Source organism: Chiloscyllium plagiosum, chromosome 10 (genome assembly GCF_004010195.1).
Source record: "Chiloscyllium plagiosum isolate BGI_BamShark_2017 chromosome 10, ASM401019v2, whole genome shotgun sequence".
In the NCBI taxonomy this organism is placed as follows: Eukaryota; Metazoa; Chordata; class Chondrichthyes; order Orectolobiformes; family Hemiscylliidae; genus Chiloscyllium; species Chiloscyllium plagiosum.
The window spans coordinates 3,701,625-3,713,024 of record NC_057719.1 but is presented as its reverse complement, the minus strand read 5'-3'; the positions used below and the strand labels follow the sequence as shown (position 1 = coordinate 3,713,024).

At 43.4% G+C, this 11,400-nt stretch overlaps 1 protein-coding gene across 1 annotated transcript in view; it reads left to right on the top strand.

Annotated features, from left to right (window-relative positions):
* The window catches only part of LOC122553947 (cytosolic carboxypeptidase 3-like), a 123,766-nt gene that overhangs the window by 85,564 nt on the left and 26,802 nt on the right, over nucleotides 1-11,400 (top strand). Inside the window, exons 19-20 of the mRNA XM_043698450.1 lie at nucleotides 1,744-1,824; nucleotides 6,093-6,251. Coding sequence (XP_043554385.1) covers nucleotides 1,744-1,824; nucleotides 6,093-6,251 — 240 coding nt within the window. The remainder of the gene's footprint in view (nucleotides 1-1,743; nucleotides 1,825-6,092; nucleotides 6,252-11,400) is intronic.

Here is an 11,400-nt window from a genome sequence, read left to right as displayed (position 1 = left end):
TGTATGTGTGTGTGTGTGCGTGTGTGTGTGTGTGTGTATATGTGTGTGTGTGTGTGTGTATGTGTGTGTGTGTATGTGTGTGTATCTGTATGTGTGTGTATGTGTGTGTGAGAGATAGCCCCTTGGAGCAAGAATGATATTTGCTCAAGGCAATAAACTCCACATGGAGCCTATATCTTGGTGGCGGGTGACTGTTAAACTGCTACCCCAGGGTTCTGACTGGCTAGGCAAGTATCCTATTCTTACTGCCTGTCATAGGCCTTTCTGAAGGATTTAGAGATTGATGATCAGACAGTCTAGTCAAGTTAGGATAAATGTTCTCTGCTCATCAATTGCTTAGATGAGACATTTTCTATCTTCTCATGGAACGTGGGCATTGCTGGTTGATTGCCTGTCCCTAGTTGCCCCTTGAGAAGGTGGGGATGAGCTGCCTTCTTGAACATCTGCTGTCCACATACTGTAGATAGACCCATAATGTCCTTAGGGAGGGAATTACAGGTTTTTGACACAGCCACACTGAAGGAACAGTGATAAATTTCTACATTAAGATGGTGAACTTTTGGATGCAAGAGGTCATGGGTTTGGAAGGTGCTGCCTGAGGACTTTTGATGAATGTCTGCAGTACATCTTGTAGATGGTACACACTGCTGCTACTGAGTGCCGCTGGGGGAGGGAGTGGATGTTTGTGGATGTGGTGCCAATCAATGGGCTGCTTTGTCCTGGATGGTGTCAAGCTTCTTGAGTGTTGTTGGAGCTGCCCCCATCCAGGGCAAGTAGGGAGTATTCCCTCACACTCCTGACTTGTGCCTTGTAGATGGTGGACAGGCTTTGGGGAGTCAGGCCGCAGTATTCCCAGCCTCTGACCTGCTCTTGTAGCCACTGTGTTTATGTGGTGAGTCCAGTTGAATTTCTGATCAATGGTAATGCCAATGATGTTGATAGTGGGGGATTCAGTGATGGTAACACTATTGAATGTCAAGGGACAGTAGTTAGATTCTTTCTTATTAGGATGGCGTAGCCAGACATTGTGTGACCAGCTGGCATTGACCTAGGCACAGGGCTAGCTCATGAACTGCAGCATAAATCAGTCTGACACAAACAGACTCAAAGCAAGGCCTCACACCAACAATGCATTGGCTGACCCGAGCTTGCGGTTTCAAGTAAACATGTTGGACTATAACCCAGTGTCATGTGATTTTTTACTTTTGCATTTCAAGAGGGTAGCTCACCACCCACCAGGCATCACACGCCATCAAAGGCAACTAGGGACAGGGCAAGAAATGCTGGTCTAGCCAGTGACGCCTCCATGCCACCCACTCTAAACTTTTACCGCTTAATTGATATTTCATCTTGGTCAGTCCTTCTATCAAAATATATCACAGCACTCATCTGTACATTAAATTGCATCTGCCGTCTGTCTGTGTATATATATATATATAAAATCCCCTGAAGTCCATTAAAATCCTTCTCTGCATTAATAGTACATTTGAGTGTTGTATATTGTGCAAACTTCAAAATTATACCCTTTAGTTTGAAATGCAGGGTTTCAATACAGACCAATAAAAACAGCTATCCTAATGATGGCCCCTTGAGGAATGCCCATGTATTTTGTCATCCCATTTGAAAAATGACCATTCATTCTGCTCTCTGGTTTCTGATCCTTGGTAAATTTTGTGTCTACAATCCTAGGGGCTTTATGTTTGCCAGAAATATGATTTGTCAACCTTTCTTTTCTCTTTGCAGCTATTACAGAAGATTGTCAGAATTCAGACTCCATTTTCTCAGTTCAAGTCCACGAGAAGCATCCAAATTCTTCCAAATATGGTGAGTTGAAATCAAGTATGTCAGGGGCAGAAGGATAGAAAATAAAAGCTAAACTTGAATTTAGTACGAACCTGTCAGAATGTCCACATGAGGTTCAGGGATACACGTATGTGGGGTCTTGCCCAACTGGATTCAGATGTGGAGCTCCACTCTCCTCCATTCTTTTTACCATTCAACAGGTTTATTTGAAACCACAAGCTTTTGGAGCATTGCCCCTTTGTCCGATGAAGTGAAGAAAAGCATACAGACATAGAATGTATAGGCAGAGAGATCAAAAGATCATACGAATGGTATGAGTGAAGTGTCCATAAATTGAATGCAGATGATCAATAGAATGGGACCCCTCTGGAAGGCTGTTGCCCGAGGCTCGACATGTATGTTCAAGCCATGAAGGGACATGTTAAGTCCAGATTCATCAGCTGCACTCACAGACATCACCCAAGCACAATATAACGCCATCCATGCTCTTAAGACCAATCATAATATCAAAGGAGGAGCCATCGGCATACAGAACAGAACGGACTACTGCAAACAAGCGTACCGACAAGAGGAACACTACAGACAATTACCTGCCATCCTGCCAAAGAACACACCTGTCAACTCAACAGACTGATAAAAACCCATGATCCAGACCTTCAGAGTAGACTATGCACTCTCATCCTGCATACTTCTTGGCAGAGGAGAATTCTACTGCCTGCTGAAGATACACAAAGTCAAGACACCAAGATGTCCCAGTTATACCAGGGAATGGGACCCAGTGTGAGAGCCTCTCTGGCTATGTCGAGGGCACCTTGAAACCCATTGTACAGGGGACCCCCATCTCTCGCGACGCTACAGATGTCTTACAGAAACTCAGCACCCACGGACCAGTCGAACCAGGAACATTCCTTGTTACAATGGACATTTCTGCACTCTCCAACGGCATCCCCCACAATGACAACATCGCTGCAACAGCCTCAATACTCAACAATAACAACTGCCAATCTCCAGGCACCATCTTACAACTCATCCGCTTCATCCTCAACCATAACATCTTCACCTTTGATAACCAGTTCTTCATCCAGATGCACTGAATAGTTATGGGGACCAAATTTGCACCCCAATACATCAGAATTTTCATACACAGGTTCAAACAAGATTTCTATGCTGCATAGGACCTCTGACCAATGTTATACAACAAGATACATAGACAACATTTTCTTGCTCTGAACTTGTGACTAGGAATCATTGAAGCAATTACAGTGATTGTGCGTGGGTTTCCTCCAGGTGCTCTGGTTTCCTCCCACAGTCCAAAGATGCGCAGGTCAGGTGAATTAGCCATGCTAAATTTCCATTAGAATTCAGGAATGTAAAGATTAGGTGCATTAGTCAGGGGAAATGTAGATAATAGGGTAGGGTAATGGGTCTAGGTGGGATATTTTTCAGAGGGTTGGTGTGGACTTGTTGGGCCAAATGGCCGTAGGGATTCTATGCTTCCACAACAACATCAAAACGTTTCGTCCCACCATCAGACTTACCATGGGCTACTCTTTAGTATCCGTCTTATTCTTGGACACATGCCAAGGACGGCCACCTCAGTACCTCACTCTACCACAAACCCACGGAGAACTTTACAATGCTACACTTCTTTAGCTTCCACCCTAAACATGTTAAAGAAGCCATCCCCTACAGACAAGCCCTGTGTACATACAGGATCTATTCAAGTCAGAAGAAACACAATGGAACCTCAAGATGGAGAAAGATGCCCTCGTAAGAACGGGATATGATGCTCAATTTGTCGATTGCCAGTTCCGATGTGCCACAGCAAAAAATCACAATGTCCTCCTCACACGGACACGATTAATCGAGTACCCTTCATTGTCCAGTATTCCCCAAAACAGAAAAACTGAGCCATGCTCTTAGCAGCTTTCAACAGGTCATCGATGATGATGAACATTTCACCAAGATCATCCCTAAGCCTTCACTTCTCGCCCTCAAACCATTGCCAAACCTTAAACAGACCATCGTTTGCAGCAAACTACCCAGCCTTCAGGACATCATTGATACATAACAACCCATTACCCTGCCATGGTAACCTCTGCAGGACATGTCAGTTCATTGTCACACGTGGGGACACCACCCACCAGGTACACAGCAGATACTCGTGTGACTTGGCCAATGTTGTTTACCTCATGCCCCCTGCAGGCAAGGATGTCCCATGGCATGGTACATTGGTGAGACCAAGCAGACACTATGACAATGGATGAATAGACACTGCACAACAATCACCAGCTGGGAGTGTTCCCTCCCAGTCGGGGAACACTTCAGCGGTCAGAGACATTCAGCCTCCGACCTTCGGGTAAGTGTCCTCCAAGGCGGACTTTGATATACATAGCAACACAGAATCACCAAGCAGAAACTGATAGCCAAGGTCTGTACCCACGAAGATGGCCTCAACCGTGATTTTGAGTTCATGTCGTGCTACATGTAACCGCACCACACTGTTCTGTATTTGCAAAATCTTCCTTACTGTCCTATTTTAACACTATTACTTTGATAACTTGTGATGATCTCTCTACCTGAATTAGTTTGTACAGTTTTGGATTACTTGTTTCTTTATTTAGACCCTTGGTATGTGACTCTTATACCTACCACATTATCCCAGTCATTAGGTTTGTCTCCAGCACCATCTTTTTTTTTTGTAATTTACTCTGTGCCTCATTGAAATATATTATAGATCATCCCTTCACTTATAATCCACCTGCTGACAGTTTACTCACACCATCTGACACTTTTGATCACCTGAAGAGACTTATTATTCAACCTATGGACACTCCATTCACACCACTTATATGATCTTTTGACCTGTCTGCCTATAAATTCTATGCTTTTCTTCACTTCACCTGGTAAAGGGGCAATGCTCCAAAAGCTTGTGATTTCAAATAAACCTGTTGGACTATAACCTGGTGCCTTGCGACTTCTGACCCTGTCTACCCAAGTCCAACACTGGCATCTCCACACCATTTATCATTGGCAACTATTTATTTACATCAGAATTATTGGGAGGAGCTTTGAAATCAAAGACATTTGTTTCTCATTGTTGTCATATGCTGATGTGTGAGGTAACTTGAGCTACTGAGAAACCATAGGCATTGCTTCCTTTATTAGTCAAGGCATTGAATACAAGAGCAGGGAGGTTCTGACAGAACTGTACAGACCATTAACTAAACTACAACCTGAATATTATGTGCATTTCTGGTCACCACCCTATAGGAAGGATGCGATTGCTGTCGAGGTAGTGCTGAAGAGATTCACCAGGACGTTCCCTGGGAGAGAGTGATTTAGCTATGAAGAGAGACTAGATGGGCTGAGGTAGTTTTCCTTAAAATGGAGAAGTTGGAGGAGGTGCCTGATTGCGGTTTACAATATTATGAAGGGTATAGACAGAGTAGATAGAGAGAAACGTTTCTCTTAGTAGAAGACACATTAACCAGGAGGCATAGATTTAAAGTAAAAGTAGGGAAGTTTAGAGAGGCTTTGAAGAAGATTTGTTTCATTCAGATGGTGGTTGGTATCTGGAACTTTGTGCCTGAAAGAATGGTAGAGATGAGAACGCTCTCTGGGGGAGAAATGTCTCACCATCTCAGTCCAAAATGGCCTACCTTGTATCCTTAAACTGTCACCCCTGGTTCTAGAGTCAAGATACAATCCATCCACAGTAAATGTTAGGGCAGTCTCAGGGGGACAACAGACCCAATGTTGTTCGTAAGTGCCATCTGATGATTAGGATATTTGAGATATTATTGCTCAGCGGTGGAGCATTTTGTACTCTGCACAAGCAGTTTCAGCATCTACCAATTTCCTGCTCAGCTTTCACACAGTAAGATGCAGAGTAAACCTCTTGATCAATTCTGCCCAAACCTCTCAGCACGCTTTCAACCCATGACCCCTTCCCACACCACACGCCTACCCCAGCCTGCCACTGTTCTCACTCTGGTCTTTCTGTGGGCTGTGTCAGGCACAGCATTGGGAGTGTTCGATCTTCGCTACATAGACCATGAACAGAGAAACACCTTCATGTTTCTGGCATGGATTTGGACTCAGAGTTTCAGTGATAAAAGTAGCTCACATTTTTAGCCGTCGCTTATTTCACTTTCAGATGAAGAAAATAATACAAGAGTTACTCCCACCCATGTTGCCCTCACTGACAATTGCTGCACATCAACACATATTCTCAGTTTGGAGGAATGAGTTCAAATCAAAGTGTGACATTTTCTTTCATTCCTCAGAATTTGAATGGGTTCCAAGAAAACAGACTTCTAACCTGAAAACATCTCCCCCCAAACCACAGTCGATTGCTACTCCAGCACCCTTCTTCCCCATTAAAAAAACAAAGCTGCCAGTCATTGACCATTTACAGAACAGGCACCTGAGGGCAGCCAGACGAGGTAAGAGACAATCTGAGGGTTTGGTGTGTCATCTAATCTAATAAGACTGTTTTAAATATAGCTATAAGTTAATGCCTTCATTTTCACTCTCTTCATCACCAAGTGTGCTGTGCAGAGGGACCTGGGCATCCTTGTGCATGAATCACAAAAAAGTTGGTTTGCAGATGCAGCACATAATTACGAAGGCAAATTGAACTGTGTCCTTCCTTGCTGGACAGATGGTGTTTAAAAATAGGGAGGGTATGCTGCAGCTGTACAGGGTGCTAGTGAGGCCACAGATACTCAGAGTACTGTGTACAGTTTTGGTGTCCTTACTTGAGAAAGGATGTACTGGCACTGGAGAAGGTGCAGAGAAGGTTCACCAGCTCGATTCCAGAGCTGAGAGGGTTGGCTTATCAGGAGAGATTGAATAGCCTGGGATTATACTCAGTGGAATTGAGAAGAATGAGGGGGCATCTTATAGAAACATATAAAATTATGAAGGGAATAGATAAGATAGAAGCAGGGAAGTTATTTCCACTGGCCGGTGAAACTACAACTAGGGAGCATAGCCCAAAATCAGAGGGAGCAGGTTTAGGACTGGGTTGAGGAGGAACTTCTTCACCCAGAGAGTTGGGAATCTGTGGAATTCCCTGCCTGTGAAGCAATTGAGGCTACCTCATTGAATGTTTTTAAGGAAAAGATAGATAGATTTTCAAACAGCCAAAGAATTAAGGGTTGCGGTGAACGAGTGGGTAAATGGAGCTGAGTCCATGAAAAGATCAGTCATGATCTTATTGAATCAATAGACCAGATGGCCCACTCCTGCTCTTTTTCTTATGTTCTTTTATATATATATATATATATATATATATATAAATTAGGTATGTGTGTGTGTGTCTGTACGTGTGTATGTGTCTGTGTCTGTATGTGTGTGTGTCTGTGTGAGATGTGTGTCTGTGTGTGTGTCAGTGTGTGTGAGAGAGAGAGTGTGTGAGTGTGTGAAATATTTGAATTGAAAAAAACTGATTTACTCAGGCACATTTAAAAGCATTTCACATCGCAGAAATAATTATCAACCTTATGTTTCAAAATCTGCCAGCCAGCTGCAAACAACAAACAAGAGGGAGCATTAGTCTGTAGTTGGAGACATTAACCCATGTTGCAGCCATTAAACTAGTGCAACCCAGGCCATGTTATCTCTGCATTTCTGATCAGGCCACTGGTACATTGATGTGGTTTGCTGCTAACATATTGCAACAGATCACCTGGTTGGCCCTTCAGGATATATTAATAAGGATTTGAATCCCAATTTAAAGTTTCCACTAGGCAGTTTGTTTCTCACAAGAGGAGCAGTCTCAGGAGGGATCATTTACAAACAGAACCATCCTGAGGCTGGGGTGAACTGGTTCGACTACCCTGGGCCTATGGTCAGGAACTGGGCCCAGGGTGGGAGTGACCTTCGAACAGATGAGTCTGGCATTGTGTGACTTTACATTTCATTTTCAGTTTAGTCTGGTAGTGGCAAGGCACCATTAACACAAAGGACCTTTGAATACCAGTTTGTTTTCTTGTCTATCTTCATTTCTTTAGTAAATTTGTAGTTTATTATTGGCCAACTTGTCAATGTCAACTGGGTATCCTAAATTAATCTGGTTAATAAAGCATGGCACTGGGAAAGCACAGCAGGTCAGGCAGCATCCAAGGAGCAGGGGAGTCGATGTTTTGGGCTAACCCTTCTCCAGTCCTGCAAAAGGGCTATTGCCTGAAATGTTGACTCTCTCGCTCTTCGGATGCTGCCTGACCTGCTGTGCTTTTTCCAGTGCCCCGCTCTATCAACTCTGACTGTCCAGCATTTGCAATCCTCAGTTTCTCCTAAATTAAACTAGTTCAATTTGCCAGCACTTAGTCCATATTCCCCTAATAGTTTTGGAATACTGCTATAAGAATTACACACAGTATTCCAAAATGTTTTAGTAAAAGGTCACTTTGGCAGAAATCTAAAACTTAAACCACCCGGTCAGGTTCCTGTTGGGGATCTGATTTGACCTGACTACTCACATCAGCTGGCCACTACCCCATACCAATTGGCACTGCTGGATTATAATACAGCTTGCAAAATTCACAACAGAATTAAATATGATTCTGCAGTTGGACAACGTTTTCTGGATATTGCTGAGTATGTAAAGAATTATGCACTCAATTTAGTATTATCAGGCAGAGTTTCAGCATGGGACTCTTGTCTACAGGAAGGTACATCTGTTAATATACATAGCCATAATCTTTGTTTACAGAAAGAACACGTGCATGTACTATGTGTATTCCTTTGTAACAAAATAGGTGACAAATATTTTCTGGTTCATTTCTCAGACCAATGCCTGGATGAGTCGGAGTCAAACTGCCTTATGTTTAAATTTAAACAAAGATTGGTAGTTAACTGCCAGTCATCATCAACATTTGTTGTAGTAACACCTCTACCTATTAGAGTTTTCCACCTGTCAACCATTCAGTACTTTCGTCTCATACAATATATTGTTATACATTGCTATTTCATGATAAATGTCCTGCTGAGTGCGAGACGGAAAGGTTTTCAGCAATACGCTATACAATTTCAAATCAGCTTCCTTGTGCAGTGTCCTTGTCTTGTTGATGTGTACTAATGAGGCAAGATTAAGTAATAATCCCTGACCCCAGTAGTAGCAGGTGCAATGCTGATGAATTCAAGTGGGAGAGACCGTAAAGTGTAGGACACCGTCAAGCACCTTTGCACCTTGAAGTCATAGAATCACAGAATTGTGGAATTATATAATACTGAAGACGTCTTTTGGCTCATCAAGTCTGTACTGAACAAATCTACACTTGTCCCACTTTCCAGCACTTGGCCCATGGCCTTGAATGTTATGACATTTTGTGTTTTCATCTAAGTACTTTTGAAGGTTGTGAAGTTTTCTACCTTGACTACCCTTGCAAGCAGTGTATTACAGACCCACCCCCCTCCACCCTCTGACTGAGAAGATTTTCCTGAATTACCCTCTCAACCTTGGATGATTTCCTCCCTCTGTACCTCGTTGTACATCTCTCTTTTCCCATTTATCCAATTCTGAATATTCCTAAACATCCAGGGTTCTCTGGGCTTAATGCTCCTACATTTCACCCTAAAGGAAACATACTGGGCCTGTACCCTCCCCAAATCCCCTTGGAATGCCTTTCATTTGTTCTGCTCTAGACTTACCCTCAAATAGCATTTCCTCGTCTACTTTCGACAGATTCTGTCTCTTAATAAAATCTGCCTTCCCCAAATCCAAACCCCTTTTATTAGGCTATCTTTTTGCTTTTCCATAACCAACTTAGAAATTTATTACCTTGTGATCACTATCACTAAAATGCTCTCCACTGCCACTTTAAATACCTATCTGCTCTATACAGTGATCCAACACTGCATCATCCTTATAGGACCATCTGTATACGTTTCAAGAAAATGAGCAAGATGAAATCCACTATAATTGCTATATTGTTGTTATTTTTCTACAACTCAGTTAATCATCCACATATATGTTCCTCAATTGCCTGTTCACTGTTCAGAATGTGTTAAAGCCCCCACACAAACAGTGTGACTCCACCCTTTTTATTCCTAAGCCTCACCCCAAATCCTCATTTGACAACCCTTCTGAGATACCATCCCTCCTTACTGCAGTAACTCATTCCTTAATTCATCGTGCAACACCACCTCCTCCTTCACACCCTCCTGCAGCCTACCTGAAGATTCTATAGCCCAGAATATTAAGTTGCCAATCTTGTCCCTCCATCAATCATGCTTCTGAGATGGCAACAACATGCAATTCCACACGTCAATCCATGCTCCTAACTCATCTATCTTACCTCTAACAGCTCCCGCTTCAGCTGAAAGGCTGAAAGGTAGTATGCTGAAGATTATTTTTCATTGCTTAGACTTCTGAGTATAGGAGTTAGGAAGGTCATGTTGAGGTTGTACAGGACATTGGTGAGGCCTCTTCTGGAATACTGTGTCCAGTTCTGGTCACCCAGTTATAGGAAGGATAGTATTAAGCTGGAGAGGGTTCAGAAGAGCTTTACCAGAATGTTGCTGGGAATGGAGAGCTTGTGTTATAAGAAGAGGCTGGATAGGGTGGGACCTTTTTCACTGGGGCACAGAAGTTTGGGGGAGGGTAACCTTATAGAGGTTTATAAAATCATGAGAGGTATAGATAAGGCGGGTGTCTTTTCCCTAAGATGGGAGATTTCAAGATGAGGAGGCACATTTTTATTGTGAGAGGACAAAGATTTAAAAAAAGACATGGGGATAATATTTTACACAGAGAGTGGTTCATGTGTGGAGTGAACTTCCGGAGGGAATAGTGAACGGGGGTGGGGTGGGTGGGGAGGGGGGGACAGTTACAATGTTTAAAAGATATTTGGTTAAGTTCATGCATAAGAAATGTTTGGAGGGATATTGACCATGTGTAGACAGGTGGGACTAGTTTGCGATTATGGTCAGCATGGACTTCAGGTTGGACCGAAGGATTTGTTTCCATGCTGTGTGACTCTATGACTCTATGAATGCTGTCATCATGAGAGATGTTGAGCAAAACATCACTTATCCGGGGCAGTACCTCAGTTACTCCAGCTCTGGCGTACTGTCTTTTCCCCCTGGCCTGGCTATATAACACTTGTAGTTGGGAGGTGATTCACCACAATACCTGGATTTTGTCCTGTCCTACAATGTAAGGTATAGGCAGTAATCCAGGGTCCAACGCAGCTGAGGTGCTGGCCGTATATGTGAGATTGAGTGTTGTTGGTGTCACACCTCACTTGGAGTAATGGGCTTCCCGAATCATCACACCAAGTTAAAGATTTTTTTTTTAAATATGGAAAATCCCCAAATACAGGGGAACATCAATTATCCGAACGAGATGGGCTGGCACTATTTCGTTCGGATAATCGATTATCCGATTAAATGATTAAGTGCCTTTACTCTGGGGCTCAGAGTTTTTAACGTCTGTTCCCCGTTCAGGGGACTGCAGTGCGCGAGACCCCACCCCCAAACCGACTCCCCGCCCTCGATCCTGTCCCAGACCTCCGCCCGCCCCTCAATCGTCCGACACCAACCCCTGCCCCCCAACACCACTCCCACCCGCCCTCAAACCCATCCAGC